A 16,621-nucleotide genomic window follows, 5' to 3' on the forward strand; every position below is an offset into this window, starting at 1 on the left:
TGGGGACTGGCAGTGCTCGTAACAAACTGCTTAAATGGCGTCCTCTGCCTTTCTCTCTCTCCCTCTCTCTCTCTCTCTCGCCCTCCCTATCTTGCCGGGCTTTGTGTATATAAAGTAGTGTGTCTGTGTGTGTGGTTGGAGAACAACACTTCCAAATAAAAAGAGGATTGGATTCGGGGTGTGGGGGGGAATTCACTTGCTGGAAAAAAAGGCAAAAATACTGACAATCATGTGCACAACTGAAGTGAGAGAAAGAGAGTGGAGCAAGTGAGAGAGAGTGGATCAGGTGAGAGAGTGGAGCAAGTGAGAGAGAGTGGAGCAAGTGAGAGAGAGTGGAGCAAGTGAAAGAGAGTGGAGCAAGTGAGAGAGAGAGAGTGAGGGGGAGAGAGAGAGCGAGGGGGAGAGAGAGAGCGAGGGGGAGCGAGCGAGAGAGAGCGAGCGAGAGAGCGACCGAGAGAGACAGAGTGTGAGAGTCGCTCCTGCCCTCTGTCTTTACACACTGCTGCCTGTGTGTGCGCCGTCTCTCCTTGCCTGCACTCTCTCACACACACACACTCACGCAGACGCACGCTCACACAGACCGAGGGAGAGAGCGGATAGAGCGAGCAAGAGAGAGAGGAGGGAGAACACATCGCAGCAGAGATGCAGCAGGAGGTTTTCCGAGGTACGTTGTCTTGTTGTGTGCTTGCCTAGCAGTGAAAGGGAGGCTGATATGTTTCTCTCTCTTTTTCGTCTGCTTGTTTCTCTCAGTCACGCCATTGCCTGGTTGTTTTGTATGTCAGGAGAAATGTAATATTTGTTTTAAGTGTGTGTAAGGGTTGGTGTGTGTGTGTGTGTGTGTACTGTGTGTGTGTACTGTGTGTGTGTACTGTGTGTGTGTACTGTGTGTGTGGGGCCAATAAGAGGCCTTGTCTCCCTCCTCCTCGGTCTCGCTGGCGTACCACGCAGTTCTTTTTCAGGAGCGATGACTCGTTCAGAGATTGTGATGAAACTTAAAAAATCTCTGCGTCTTTCGCATCTGCATGAAACACTCCAGATTGGGGGGTCTAGCTAATGTGTATCAGATCAAGGCGGTAGACGTGAGCATGACATGGGTTCTGTGTGAGAAACCTTTTCTCACTGTGACTGGTCAGCCGACTTAACTCCCAAATTGACACAAGGAGTTGGTGAAAAACTTGCACATACACGTCCCTGATAGCGAATCTAGCGCCAAGGTTAAATTATTCTCGCCTCTCCTGTCTGTTCTTTGGTGTGTCATCAAAATATCCTTCTAGTGCCAGGTTGTTATTTTGGAAGCGGAAGGAGGTTCTTGCTAAGCCTTGGAGGGCATTTTAACGTCACAGACCCATTGTTGTTTCCCTAACCAACCCTGCTTTCTTTTTCCAAAACAACAGTCCCTCTGCCAAATATTTCCACATTCCTGGTCACCATGGCCACCAAGCCTCTGCCTTCACTGTATGGGAAATATGACCTACAATGCCACAGGGCTTTAGGGGTCAGAGGTCAGGAGTTATAGGGAGCCTCGTTGCTTAGCGCCAGTGGCAGTTGATGAATTTCCAGCCAACAGTTTTCTGTTTGACTTGTTGTTTGTATACTGGCTAGATTATGTCAATGGCATCCAATGGAAGACTTGAATACCCTGGCAATGTTGGTTCTGCGTACAATTTCCACTTAAGCCATTCCAGTTGTCCAGTTCGGAAATGGAGATTTCAGCGTGCAATGTTACGCATAAATCTCTCGTTGATATAAATGACTTCCGCAGAAGTATGATTTGACCAGAGGTTTGAGTTATGTATGCATCTATAAAGTCAGGATTTGTCCCTTTGCTGGGTGATGCGCTCTAGTCGTACGGTTGAGAAATGAAGAGAGCAGAAGACACATTTCCGTTGTTCGCTGTAACTGTGGACAATAAAGTTGTATTGTTTTACGCTGCACAAACCTAACTGACCTGCACTGTGTCTTCAGAGGGACTGTGTGCAAAATTTAAAATGGTTTTGGGGAAAATTACCCCAAAAAGGTCAGTGGGTGTTGTTTCCATTCTTTATTACAGGGGTCAGAATGATGATAATTATGTGCCGGGTTGAGAGCTAACGGACCATGGAGTGTGGCGTTTTAACATGGAGCAGGCTCGCTGGTGCGTGGAGTGGCATGCCAAATTGTAGCGATACCACAGATTACACTGGGGGGGGGGGGGGGGCATGTTGACACGCTGAGCAGGATCTGAAAGACAAGGAAACCATGAAATCTGGACCAGGAAGAGATATGTTTGAAGTTACACTATCTACCCTTCCAACCCTCCTCTCTCCACCCACCACTCCCCGACCCATACCATCATCCCTTCCTCCCCTGCTCTTCTCCTCCTCCTCCTCCCTCTGCCCATCTGGCTGGCTCCTCCATGTTTTCTGGGCCGGGGGGTTATGGAGAGTTCAGTGTCTCTCCCTCTCTCTGTCTCCAACGACAGCCCCCTTTTCACGACCCAACTGGTGCCCCCCCTTGCTGGCCGTTCCACACTGGGGAGAACCCAACCGACACCTTCCTATTTCCACAATCCCACTCCACTCGCTCACAGTGCGGAACGAGTAAACCCCCCCCCACACACTCCAATCCGGCCCCCCACATTTCCCCCTGTGTGCTGGCTGAAACCCACCCACCAGTCTCTTGCAGTAGCTAGTCTATGGCTGGGCTGTACATATAAAGGAGATGGGATCAGAGCCATTGCATACTAACTGATTAGGACTCTAGGTACTTTTAATAGTGGCATGGTCACTGTGACCCGAGTGTAGCGATGATGTTTTTCCTCTTGCTGACGTTGTGATTCTGCCTTGTGTTCATCTACATAGCTTAGTCAGTCATTTGTGCCACACAAACCGTACTTGCACTTGCTGTTCTGTTTTTTTGTGTGTTTTTTTTCTCTTTTCAGCACCGTGGGTGAAAATAGATGTACAATCCTTCAGCGGACATGTTTGTTTGTGCGGAACACTGTGCTTCAGAAGGGCACTGTATTTTGTGGGGGGCGAGGCTGGGTCCTTGGCACACTGAGGGTCAGATGCTTGCTTGCGTGTGAGGGGGGAGGGGGTGTATGCATGCGCGTGACTGTGTGTGGTGCGTGACTGTGTTGTGTGTGTGTGTAAAGCTCCCCGTCACGCTTGGCCAGACCGTCGTTCAGGGCCTGTTTGTGGAGAGGCAGTTGTGTGCGTCACAGCGAGATGAAGAGAGAGAGGGCGGCAGACGCATTTTCCCATTTGCGGCGTAAACACTAGATGAAATCGTGACATTTTTTTGCCCTCACGCCGTCTCACGCCGTCTCCGCCTACGAGTAGCTGGCGTCTAAATGACATTTGTTTGTCATTTAGCAGACACTCTTATCCGGAGCAACTTGCTGTAGTGAGTGCAGACATTTTTCGTACTGGTCCCTCATGGGAATCGAACCCACAGCTCTGGTTTTGCAAGCTCAATGCGCTACCAACTGAGCCACACGGGACTAATACCAAGTGACAGTGTGTTGTCAGAGCAGACTGCACAGTAAACATATCCACATATTTCTCAAGAAGACACATCTACTTTAAAGAGAGACTTCAGGATTTTGGCAATGAGGCCTTTTATCTACTTCCCCAGAGTCAGATGAACTTTTATGTCTCTATGTCCAGTATGAAGGAAGTTAAGCCGTGTACGGACAGGATATGGTTTACTGGGCATGAGCACAACCCACCACATTTGTCATTTTAGTCCCGTCTGAATCTGCCATGTCAGTCATGTTTACTTGGCATGTAGTTATTATTCCAGTCCTGAAAAACTCAAAAACTGTTTTTTGGCTGAACTCCCAGGTCCTCTGATAGTCCCGTGTGAATCGTCATCCCCGTGTTTTGGCTGAACTCCCAGGTCCTCTGATAGTCCCGTGTGAATCGTCATCCCCGTGTTTTGGCTGAACTCCCAGGTCCTCTGATAGTCCCGTGTGAATCGTCATCCCCGTGTTTTGGCTGAACTCCCAGGTCCTCTGATAGTCCCGTGTGAATCGTCATCCCCGTGTTTTGGCTGAACTCCCAGGTCCTCTGATAGTCCCGTGTGAATCGTCATCCCCGTGTTTTGGCTGAACTCCCAGGTCCTCTGATAGTCCCGTGTGAATCGTCATCCCCGTGTTTTGGCTGAACTCCCAGGTCCTCTGATAGTCCCGTGTGAATCGTCATCCCCGTGTTTTGGCTGAACTCCCAGGTCCTCTGATAGTCCCGTGTGAATCGTCATCCCCGTGTTTTGGCTGAACTCCCAGGTCCTCTGATAGTCCCGTGTGAATCGTCATCCCCGTGTTTTGGCTGAACTCCCAGGTCCTCTGATAGTCCCGTGTGAATCGTCATCCCCGTGTTTTGGCTGAACTCCCAGGTCCTCTGATAGTCCCGTGTGAATCGTCATCCCCGTGTTTTGGCTGAACTCCCAGGTCCTCTGATAGTCCCGTGTGAATCGTCATCCCCGTGTTTTGGCTGAACTCCCAGGTCCTCTGATAGTCCCGTGTGAATCGTCATCCCCGTGTTTTGGCTGAACTCCCAGGTCCTCTGATAGTCCCGTGTGAATCGTCATCCCCGTGTTTTGGCTGAACTCCCAGGTCCTCTGATAGTCCCGTGTGAATCGTCATCCCCGTGTTTTGGCTGAACTCCCAGGTCCTCTGATAGTCCCGTGTGAATCGTCATCCCCGTTAAGCAGGTGCTGCACCCAGGTTGGGGAAGAACACGGGACCAAATTGATGCGTATAACAAAGTGCTATGCCCGTAGCCTACAGATGAAGGAACTGGTTTGTCACATATCAACTTTCCTGGTGCCGTACTTCTCTTTTTTTTTTAAGATGAAGTGGACGATATTGTGCCAATGAGTTGATAAATTGCCAAATCCGTCAGGTCGTTTAAATGTCTGCGTAGGTTAGTTCATGGTTGTCATTGATATGGATTGTTATTCTGACTGTCTTTGACCTGAAGGTCATTAGGTCAACATTAGGCCATCCCTAGACATTTGAAATATCTTTACGACAAGAAGAGCCTCCAGGCTTCTGTCATAACGGTCCATTTTGAATGAAAAAAAAAAGAAATACAGGGGCAGTCTGGGAAAACTAATTCCGTCGTTGGTAATACTAGTCCTGCGCGAATAGGGCTATAGAGGTAGGTTGCCAAAATAGTCACTGTGTTTGCCTGTATATCCAGGTAAATACTGAGCAAGTGGGATTAGCAGCGTAGTTGTGCGACTTTACTGTGTATTTCGTTGTGTATCATTTCAGTGTATGGGTGGCATGTCCCTTTCCCCCTTTATATCCTCTTATTCTGTTCTGTAATTCAGTTCATTCCACCTCTACAGACTCTCTGTCTGTTGCGGATTGCGCCCCTGCTTCTCGCCATTGTTTTACGTATAGTTTTACACCCATGGCATCAGTAGTTTGTTTTTGTGGCTGTGGGTGCTTGCCGGTGCCTGTATATATGACTGCGTGCATTTCTGCCAATGGGGATGTGTTTGTGTCTGTCTGTCTGTGCGCTATCTGCCTTTCCGTCGGCCTGTGCTGTGTGTATGTGTGTTCCTGTTTCCAGCCTGGCCCTCTCTCTTCCTTTCTCTCCCTCTCTCTCTCTCCCTCTTCCCTCTGCAATAACAGTGCTGACCTAGTTTCTGCCTGTTCAGGGCTGCCTGTGGAATTTTACAGAGGCCTTTCTGCCTTGCTGCTTGAAAACACAAGCAGAAAAGCATGACTGTGGATTTTTATTTTTGTCGCATCATTAAGGCCTCAACATCCATCTCCCCAATCTGCAGACCCCACAGAACGGCCTGTGCTAAATAAGTAATTACAATAAAATTGCCTATTGCAAGCGAATCTGCGAGCTGGCGTGTATGAATAGATAGCAGGCGAGTGGATCTGCCGCAATCGCTGCTAGAATTAGAATGGAAATGGGAAGCGCCCCGTCGATCTTTGCTCATCCTCTCGAGCTTAACTGCGACAGAACCGGATGCAGCAGGCGGAAAAACACCCCTCCTCCACTATCCTCCCCTACCCTGCCTCCCTGCCTCTCTCCCTGGCTTCCACTTTCCTTCCCTCCCTCTCTCTCTCCCTCTGCCTTCACAAATAATGGTTAGAGTCATGGCCGGCAGTTTCTGACCACTACCAGGAATGGGCCAGCAGGCTGTGATGAGAATCACCCTCCTTTTCCCCCCACCGTGTCTGTTAAACGGGACCTATTTGTTTTAAGTCCACAGGGCTATGGGATGCAAGTCGACACTCTATTCCAAGGGAATCTTGATTAAATCTTGATTAAATCTGAACGCCTTCCAATTAAGTGACGTGAATGTTGTGACACAGCCAAGATGGATCCCTGGAATTTATTTCCAGTCTCTGTGTGCTGAAATCTAAACCAGCATTACCACATATTCCTTCTTCTTCTCTCTTTCCCTGCTCTCGCCATTCCTTTTTGGATTTTAATATCAGCTGACGTTTGTTGCGCTCTTAAGCAACTTTAAGCATTTCCTTAGCATAATTTCCTTAGCACCGTTTCCTTAGCATAATTTCCTTAGCATAATTTCCTTAGCACCGTTTCCTTAGCATCGTTTCCTTAGCATCATGAAGGAATCTTTTTTGGATAGGAATGGGTATTTTCTTTCTTGTACAATACATTCAAATGTAGTGCTTATCCACAGCGACTTACAAAACTCGCATGCAGGGATCCATTCTAGCTGTAACACTCATCTCTTCTTGTCGTTTCGCAGGTTTTGGGGGCTGGTCATGGTGTCCTGGCTGGAGGTGTTGGACCCCCTCCACGCAGGCCTCTTCTTGCTACGCCTGAACGAGCAGCGCCTGCCCGCCGGGCCCACCCTCTTCTGTGACGTCAACCTCATCGCCACCAGCGACGCCAAGTTGGCCGCCTGCTGCCAGTACTTCCGCCAGCTGCTGCTGTCGACGTCTTCCCCACCGCCTACGACTCCTGTATTAGGCAGCCACCACCCGCCGTCTACCCCCTCTTCCAGGCTCATCCAGGGGGCTGAGCTGGACCTGCCTAACCTCCAGTCCTGTGTGCTGTCCAACCTGCTTGACTTCATCTACTCCTCCCGTGTTGCCCGCAAGGGCTCCAAGGGGACCAGGCATCTGTCGGAGGCGGGCCTCAGCCTTAGGGTGCCCATCTTGACCAATCTGGTTGAGGAAGAAGAGGAGGCGGAACCAGGGCAGATGAAGGGTAAAAGCCGGCAGTGCCGAGGAGGGGAGGCCATGATGGAGGGGCTGATGAATGATGAGGCAGACGGCCCCGAGAACGCTAAGATCACCCTCAGCTTCCCCCTCAGTGCCGCCCTGCCCGCCGCCCTCACCGTTCACAACCACCGCCCCTCCTCAGCCACATCCTACCCCCGCCGCCGACACTCCTCCTCGGCCTCCAAGGCGTCCAACGAGGTGTCAGCATGGAAACTGGATGCCACCACCACAGACAAACGGCGGCCCTTTAACCCCCCCCAGCGGGACAGCTCCCCGTCCTCTTCCTCCGCCTCCTCTTCCCCTTCCTCCTCTTCCTCTCCTATGGATCTTACCGCACTGGTCAAAAAGGACATCAAATCCCCCCCACCTCTTTTCAAAGCCGGTCTGGACTCCCAGTTCCACAGGTTCCCCCCCAGGTCTTCAAATGGGCCTTTAGGTGGTTACCCAGGGGAGGGTCACAGACTGAACAATGGCACGGCCTCACCCTCAAAGACTGCACAGATCCTGTTCAACCTGAGCACCGTGGCCTATCGGGGCCAGGGGGGGCGGGGCACAGACAGAAAGGAGAAAACAGGGAAAAAAGGAGGGAGGGTGGGCAGCCCCCAAGTTGGAACAAACCTACGTCCACCCAACCTCCACCTTTCTCCTCCTCTTCCTCACCCCTCTGAGTCTTTCACTCTTCCTCCTCACTCCTCCTCCACCCCCCCAGATGGCCCCGAGCCGGAGCTGATATGTGGGGTGTGCCACCGCCTCTTCAGCTCCGCCTTGTCTCTCACGGCCCACATGCGGCTGCACCGTGGCGGCCGGGCCCTCAGCTGCCAGCACTGTGGCAAAGCCTTCATCCACAACAAGAGACTGCAGTCCCACGAGGCCTCCTGCACGCACGCTCTGAACCCGGCCCTCCCATCTAGCATCCCCCTTCTCCCCATCCTGGCCAAAGAGGAGCCCCTGGAGGAAGGGGAGGTTAGGGTGGAGGGAGGACAGATTGTGGGGGCAAGTGAAGAGGATATGAAGCCTGGGAAAGGGAAAAAAGGGCGAGGTCTCCTGGTTCGGCATGAAGGCGACGTGTCAGAGCTGGTGGGGGACGAGGACCACTTCGTCAAGGTGGTGGACGGCCATGTCATCTACTTCTGCTCGGTGTGCGAGCGCTCCTACATGACCCTGTCCAGCCTCAAGCGTCACTCCAACGTGCACTCGTGGCGCCGCAAGTATCCCTGCCACTTCTGTGACAAGGTGTTCGCCTTGGCCGAGTACCGCACCAAGCACGAGGTGTGGCACACGGGCGAGCGACGCTACCAGTGCATCTTCTGCTGGGAGGCCTTCGCAACGTACTACAACCTGAAGACCCACCAGAAGGCTTTCCACGGCATCAGCCCGGGCCTCATCTCCAGCGAAAAGACAGTCAACGGCGGTTACAAGCAGAAGGTCAACGCCCTCAAGTTCTACCGCCTGCTTCCTATGCGTTCCCAGAAGAGACCCTACAAGACCTACAGTGACTCCCTGGCCAACAGCCTGCTGCTGCCCCCGTCTGACCCCCCTGCCGTCCCCTTGCCTCAGCCCCTGGACTGCAGCCTGCCCGGCTCCCTGGACCTTCACAGCCTCATCAGTTGCTCTCTACCCAAGGGTGTGAAGCCTGACCCTGATGAGTTCCCTGCTGGCTTCCCCCTCTCAGTGGGCCTAGAGCAGGGAGAGATCCCCACACTGCCCCCCTCCCTAACAGGTATGGCCTTAGGGAGAGTAGCTGACAGAGAGACAGAGTCAGAGCAGGTAGATAGCTGTGGCAGCAGCTCCAAGGCATCCGTTCGTAACAAAGACAAAACTCCCAAGGTCAGCGGTAGCCCAGAGTTGGGTTTGTCTTCTGTCATCACATACGGCCACTCCAAGCCCTCCGTCATAGTGCATGGCACAGCGGCGCCATCCGTCATTGTCCATAGCAACCAGGTCACCTCTGGGGCCGGGAAAGGCCCCCTGAGCAGTCCCTCCCCTGAAGCTAGCAACAGCCAGACTCTCCCCAAGGTCAGTGCAAAGCCTGTTAAAATTCACAGGGAAAGTACGGAGAGCCATAGGAAGAGAGCTAAATTAGTGGATAGTTCAGATGCCACAGAGGAGGGGGAGAGGAGATCAGAAACAGGTAGGTCCCATCATAAGTCCCGCAAGGGGCACAGCAAGAGTGACAGCTCCTCAGCCAAACAGCCGTCCACAGGGTCAGAGGGCAAAGGGGCCGGGCCGCTGTGCCAGATCACGGTGCGGATAGGCGAGGAGGCCATGGTCAAACGCAGCATCTCCGAGACGGACCTCAAGAGGGACAGGAGCCCCCCTCCTTCCAGAGCCAAAAGGATGGACTCCTCCCCACATGACTCCAAGGAACCTCGCCACTCCCACCACCACCACCACAAACACCGCTCCCATCGCAGCTCTAGTGTCGAAGCTGAGGGGGAGAGAGGAGGAGATGGGGAGAGAGAAAATGGAGAGGGGGACAGCCGGAAGAAAAGCCCAAAAGCCACGGGCAAGGTCAGAGAGTACTACTTCCGCCAGGAGGTGCGCAAGCAGGGGCAGAGTGAGGATGATGAGGACAACCTCTGGAGGCCCTACTACTCATACAAGCCCAAGAGGAAGGCCCCTCATGCCCACAAAACAAAGAACTGGCAACGCAAACTCCACTACAAACGCTCCCTCCGGCTAATGAGGAGGGCAGAGAGACTCATGGACCATGTGAATAAGGAAGACCAAGAGAAGGAGGATGGAAAGATGGATGAGGTGGAGCAGGAAGTGGGGGAGGTGAAAGATCACATGGTGCAGGAGGAGGGAGAGGCACCTGAATCGTTCAGTACTTCCTCTATACCTTCAAAAGAGAAGGACAAAGAGGGGGAGGAAGAAATCGGGGAAGCCCACCTTAAGCTCGCTGATCCTCCCCTGGTCTCTCCCCAGCCCCCATTGTCTACCTCAGTCCCCCCTATGGACACAAAACGCCGGCCCTGGTCCGATGGAAGTGCGTCGGAGTGCGATACGTGTGGCCGCTGGTTCTCCAGTTCCAGGAAGCGGGATAAACATGAGCTTAGCCACCTGCTGGAGTTTGTGTGCCTCCTCTGTAGGGCCCCCTTCCCTTCCAGGGACCAACTAGAGGACCACCAGAGAGCCCAGCACCCCAAAGCCCCCAACCCCTCGTCTGTGCCATCCCGAGCGGGGTGTCAGTCACGAGATGAGGGCATGGAGACAGAGACGGAGTTAACAGAGGTAGACAGGGCGAGAGAGAGGGTTATACTAGGGAAGGGAAGTCCAAGTTGCCTAAGCAGGAGGTCATTGGCGAGGCACACCTGTCCGCAGTGCCATAAGGTGTGCAAGACATCTTCAGCGCTAAACCGCCACGTGAGGCGCCACGAGTTAAGCAGCTCCCCGGAGAGAGAAAAGGATGAGACGCAGACAGAGTCAAAAACAGCAGCAGCAGCAGAGACAACAGTTAGCACTGTTAGCAAAGACGTAGACACCACGAGTGACCATGTTCCCATTGTTCACTCTGTCCCCGTTATCAGCTACCCTATCCCAGAGACACAGCATAGTTGCGAGGCCATAGAGCCGCTGCAGTGCGCGAGCCAGCCTAGCGAGGTGAAAGCAGAGCACCAAACTCCAACACTGTGCAGCGGCCCTGAACTCAAAGAACTTAATGAACTCACAACTCCCATTCCTGACAGTGAGCCCAGTCCTCAGATTATTCAGCCCCCTCCAGAGATCCCCACAGCTGACCGGCCGACACCATCTCCCTCCCTCTGCTGCTCCTCGGCCCTCCAGGGTGTGCTGGTCATGAGCAGCGGAGCTGAATGTCTGGACTACCGGACCCCCAGGAAGAAGAGTCTGGAGGGGCAGAACCACAGGAGGACCAGCCCTGCACCTGTCACTTCTCCAAATATGGCCCCGACCTTGCAGATGAGAATCAGCCATACTGCTGCTCCTCTGTCCGTTGCCATGACAACAGTGCCCCTCCAAGGGGTCTGTGGTGTGAAGCAGGAGGGTGATATTGTGGGAAAAGGACAGAGGGAGGGATGTGGGATGGGCCTCCTCCATCATGCTGGTTTTAAGAACTCACCAGTGGCCCAAGATCTCAGGGTCCCACCCTTGTCCAGGAGCCCCAGTCCCAACCAAGCACAAGACCTGACCATGTCCTCGATTCTAGCCAGGGAGAGGGAGGTGGAGAGGGAAAGGCAGAGAGAATGGGAGAGGGAGATGAAGAGAGAGCTGGAAAGGGAACAGGATATGGAGAGAGAGTTGGAAAGGGGGAGGCAGAGGGAAAGGGATATGGACAGAGAGCTAGAAAGGAGGAAGCAGAGGGAGAGGGAGATGGACAGAGAGCTAGGAAGGAGGAAGCATAGGGAGAGGGAGATGGACAGAGAGCTGGGAAGGGAGAGGCAGAGAGAAAGGGAGATGGAGAGGGCTCAGCAGTCAAGGGGAGCATCACTACAGGAGCAGCCCAGAGACATGGAGGGGACCCTCCTGGTACCCAAAGAGGAGCCGATTAGTCCCGCACCGTCCCCGATACACACACCAATTCAAACTGCTATTAACAGCCCACCCTTGCAGAGGCGGCCCTCCAAGTTTCCCAGCCACTTCCCCACTGCTATGGACCTGCTGATGCAGGCCAACCAACAGGTTGCCCAGTCCCTGCGTGGCACACAGGGTCTCCAGAGGTTTCAGTTGCCCCCTGGGTCGGTCAGTGGCAGCGACCGCCCTTCTGCCCATGCCCTGCTGCTCCCCCGGGACCCCCCACCGTCCGAGGAAGAGCCCCTGGACCACTCCCCAACGCCATCGAGAGACCCTCACAGAGGGGAGGTCACTGCCAGGGGATACCCCATGCAGGACTACCCGCTGCCCCTCATCGTCCAGGGTGGCTACCGCTCTGGCAAGAAGCAGGAGGACAACCTGCTCATGTCCTACCCGACGGGGCCTCTCGCCTTCGGGCCGCTGGGGAAGATGGTGCCTACCGGGGATCTTGCCAAACTGCCGTTCTACCCCGACCCCTACCACCTGCTTTACGGGCCGCAGCTGCTGGCCTACCCCTACAACCTGGCCACCCTGCCCATGGCTCTGAACATGATGGCCCCCGGGGGGGACAAGGTGGAGCCGTTGCCCTTCCTCCCTGCCCTCTTCAACTACGCTGCTGCAGCTGGTCCCTACGCTGGCATGGCGCCACACCACCTAGTGGGGAACCCCAGCCTCTACAACAGCAGCGGCGGCAGCAGCAAGAAACAGCGGGACAACAGCAACGGAAAGTTGTAGAAGGTGTATATAGAAATGACATCGGAGGAATATTTCAAAGCGGACGACCAGTCCCTGTAGTGGAGAAGGAAGGGTGCCATCGGCTCCTTTGTAGTGCGTACACTTGCACAGTCCCCTGCCTCTCTTTTGTAAAGTAGCGATCAGAGCCAAAGCGTTGAATCAGGAGGAGGGATGATGGGAAGTGGGGGAGTGAAGTAAGAGGAGGAGAGAAAAAAGACAGATCCATCATTCCCCTCTCCTTTCCTCTGGCTCGCCCCATTCACCTCTGGTTTCTGTTCTCACGTCTTTCAGTAGTAATAGTTCTAGAGCTTGATTAATTGTCCTCTCAAACTTGTTACGACAATATCTATAATATAAGAATAACAACAGCTAACAGGGTGTGTTTTGCGAATCATTTGTTTCGGTCCGCTTCCCATTCTGTTGACCGCATATAAATACAGGGGAGGCCTTGTTTTAGGGACAGAAGGGATCAGCCAAAATGGACATAATTCGACATGGTGGGAGTCGGAGCATTAAATTACACTGTGTGAGTGTGTGATATGTGTGATTGCTTTAGTAAACTTGTGCTCCAAGTGTCTGTGAGAGCTTTATATGAACAGGTAACATGCACAGTATTTAGGAATTCTGTTTGTGAACGCCGAGGTGGGATTCTGCTTGTTTGGCGTGGATGTGTGTGTGGATGTGTGTGAGTGGCTGTATGGCTGCCATCTGAGTGCTGATCGTTCCATGGGGTTCTGAGGTGTTAGCAACATTCTAACACTAGATGGACTAGGCATTATAGGTCAGTGCATAGAAGCATTAGAAGGAATTCCTCTATTTCCCGTTCACAAAGCAGCAACTCTAGCGAACCTTTTGCCTGGAGTAGAATCTGTATTTGTGTCAATTGCCGATCTTGTGAGCTTATGTTACCTCCAGTAACCATAGTGGCCAGATGAATTTCAGTCCGAGTCACAAACCTAAGACCATAGTGGCCAGATGACTTTCAGTCTGGGTCACTAACCTAAGACCATAGTGGCCAGATGACTTTCAGTCCGGGTCACTAACCTAAGACCATAGTGGCCAGATGACTTTCAGTCCGGGTCACTAACCTAAGACCATAGTGGCCAGATGACTTTCAGTCCGGGTCACTAACCTAAGACCATAGTTGCCAGATGACTTTCAGTCCGGGTCACTAACCTAAGACCATAGAGTGGCCAGATGACTTTCAGTCCGGGTCACTAACCTAAGACCATAGAGTGGCCAGATGACTTTCAGTCCAGGTCTGCTTCGAGGTTCATGTTAGTTTTTACCTTGTGCATAACAACTGGAAAACATTCCTAGAAAAAGGGAGGGAAGACTTGACACTTGTAGCTGTTATGCACATGTACTGTAGCTGGCCACTGGGTGACAATCATAGGCTAGTGTAGACCATACACTTCCAGTTGTCCTTGTACTCATCTCATTTTTTCCAAGGATTGAAAATAATAAAACAAGAATCAGTCAACCTTTTTATTCTTGTGGCCTTTTCCCTCCCCCTGATGCCCCCTGGTGTCCACCAAAGACCCACTCCATTTGCTAGGCCGTGTTGAAGAGAGGGAGTGTACAAGGAAATACATAGAGATGGAATCAGGGCAGGGCAATTTCTGTGATCCTAAGAGAGAGATTAAAAGAGAAACACAGAGGCCAGGCCGCACCTAGGCCAGTACCCTCAACGGAGCTTCCTACATCTTGATGTCGAATCAAAAAGACCCCTCCCCCTCCACTGAAAGGAGATAGAAAAGGACAAGGCGAATGGAGTCGGAAGACGCAGTAAGATCACGCCACACTGAGGTCTGCTTGTCTCAGACAGCTTTTTGTGTTCCAATAGCTCCTCTCCTCCCTCCCTCCTTCTGCGCTCTGGGGTAGAGAAGCGAGAGGTGACGTAATCGTCTCCCACAGAGCTGGTGTTGAAGGGCCGGGCTTAGCAGCATCCACTGTGCCGCTCTGAGTTTCCCAGAATCCTGTGGGACTTTTTCCTGTTCTGAGTCTTTCTCTGTGTGATTTATGTGTTACACTACATTTTTGGATTTGTTTAACTTTTTCTACCCCCTTTAGCTAGCGAGACAAAAGTGGATTCAGCAAAAGGGGGTTTGAGTACACTTATAAATATGAATGTAATTTTAGTCAAGAGGTTATTGAAGTACAAAATGCATTAAAGGTAGATGGATTTCAGTTTTTCTGACTTGAAAAATAACATGTGTAAAGAGTCGTTATGAAGTCTGGTATGCATATATACTGTACAGTCCTAGGAACGTCAAGAAACTTGGGTTCTGTATCCACTAAAGCATGAGCAACACTCGCTTCCTAACAGTTTATATCCTCCTAGGTATCCAAAATCACTCACTTTCTCTTCCCCATAACTTTGTTTCTTTTCCCTTCCACATCCTGTCCTTTTCCCCATTATCTCAGCTCTCAATCTCGGTTTTGTCTCGGTTGTATTTGTTCCAGAGTATAACCCCCTCAAAAAGAGCAGCTGCCACGTTTATTTCTCAGAATCAGTATGGGAGCTGTCCAATTATCCCCCTTCCTCCCCAAACAAACACACACTTTACACCACCTCTTTGAAGTGTGTAATGGGTATGTGTGTATGATGCCACCGCTGCGCTGTTCGTCTCGGGCAGGAGGACGAAAACACAGCGTGACCAACCGCAGGGGCTTGCGGCCTCCACTTGGGTGTGGTTACAAGCCTTTTGTGCGTCTCGTGTGTGTGTGTGTGTGTGTGTGTGTGTGTGTGTGTGTGTGTGTGTGTGTGCGTATCTCTCTGTGTGTGTGTGTGTATCTCTCTGTGTGTGTGTGTATCTCTCTGTGTGTGTGTGTGTATCTCTCTGTGTGTGTGTGTATCTCTCTGTGTGTGTGTGTGTATCTCTCTGTGTGTGTGTGTGTATCTCTCTGTGTGTGTGTGTGTATCTCTCTGTGTGTGTGTGTGTATCTCTCTGTGTGTGTGTGTGTGTGTATCTCTCTGTGTGTGTGTGTGTGTGCGTATCTCTCTGTGTGTGTGTGTGTATCTCTCTGTGTGTGTGTGTATCTCTCTGTGTGTGTGTGTGTGTATCTCTCTGTGTGTGTGTGTGTGTGTATCTCTCTGTGTGTGTGTGTGTGTGCGTATCTCTCTGTGTGTGTGTGTGTATCTCTCTGTGTGTGTGTGTATCTCTCTGTGTGTGTGTGTGTGTATCTCTCTGTGTGTGTGTGTGTGTGTATCTCTCTGTGTGTGTGTGTGTGTGCGTATCTCTCTGTGTGTGTGTGTGTATCTCTCTGTGTGTGTGTGTATCTCTCTGTGTGTGTGTGTATCTCTCTGTGTGTATGTGTGTATCTCTCTGTGTGTATGTGTGTATCTCTCTGTGTGTGTGTGTGTGTATGTGTGTATCTCTCTGTGTGTGTGTGTATGTGTGTGTGTGTGCGTATCTCTCTGTGTGTGTGTGTATGTGTGTGTGTGTGTGTGTGTATGTGTGTATCTCTCTGTGTGTGTGTGTGTATCTCTCTGTGTGTGTGTGTGTGTGTGTGTGTATGTGTGTATGTGTGTATCTCTCTGTGTGTATGTGCGTATCTCTCTGTGTGTATGTGTGTGTATCTCTCTGTGTGTATGTGTGTGTATCTCTCTGTGTGTATGTGTGTGTATCTCTCTGTGTGTATGTGTGTGTATCTCTCTGTGTGTATGTGTGTGTATCTCTCTGTGTGTATGTGTGTATCTCTCTGTGTGTATGTGTGTATCTCTCTGTGTGTGTGTGTGTGTATGTGTGTATCTCTCTGTGTGTGTGTGTATGTGTGTGTGTGTGCGTATCTCTCTGTGTGTGTGTGTATGTGTGTGTGTGTGTGTGTGTATGTGTGTATCTCTCTGTGTGTGTGTGTGTATCTCTCTGTGTGTGTGTGTGTGTGTGTGTGTATGTGTGTATGTGTGTATCTCTCTGTGTGTATGTGCGTATCTCTCTGTGTGTATGTGTGTGTATCTCTCTGTGTGTATGTGTGTGTATCTCTCTGTGTGTATGTGTGTGTATCTCTCTGTGTGTATGTGTGTGTATCTCTCTGTGTGTATGTGTGTGTATCTCTCTGTGTGTATGTGTGTGTATCTCTCTGTGTGTATGTGTGTGTATCTCTCTGTGTGTATGTGTGTGTATCTCTCTGTGTGTGTGTGTGTGT

General features: G+C 51.6%; 1 protein-coding gene across 1 annotated transcript; it reads left to right on the top strand.

Moving 5' to 3' along the window:
• The first annotated feature begins 458 nt into the window (after positions 1-458).
• LOC139379029 (zinc finger and BTB domain-containing protein 38-like) lies at positions 459-13,923 on the top strand. Its single transcript, XM_071121750.1, has 2 exons — positions 459-664; positions 6,727-13,923. Exon 2 carries the CDS (start codon positions 6,743-6,745, stop codon positions 12,470-12,472), a length of 5,730 nt encoding a protein of 1,909 aa, XP_070977851.1. The 5' UTR covers positions 459-664; positions 6,727-6,742; the 3' UTR covers positions 12,473-13,923.
• Positions 13,924-16,621: the final 2,698 nt, after the last annotated feature.

This window comes from Oncorhynchus clarkii, chromosome 21, assembly GCF_045791955.1.
Source record: "Oncorhynchus clarkii lewisi isolate Uvic-CL-2024 chromosome 21, UVic_Ocla_1.0, whole genome shotgun sequence".
Lineage (NCBI taxonomy): Eukaryota > Metazoa > Chordata > Actinopteri > Salmoniformes > Salmonidae > Oncorhynchus > Oncorhynchus clarkii.

What these genes read in the sequence shown, in the direction of transcription:
- LOC139379029 (XM_071121750.1), top strand. Translation starts at nt 6,743, where the DNA reads ATGGTGTCCTGGCTGGAGGTGTTGGACCCCCTCCACGCAGGCCTCTTC.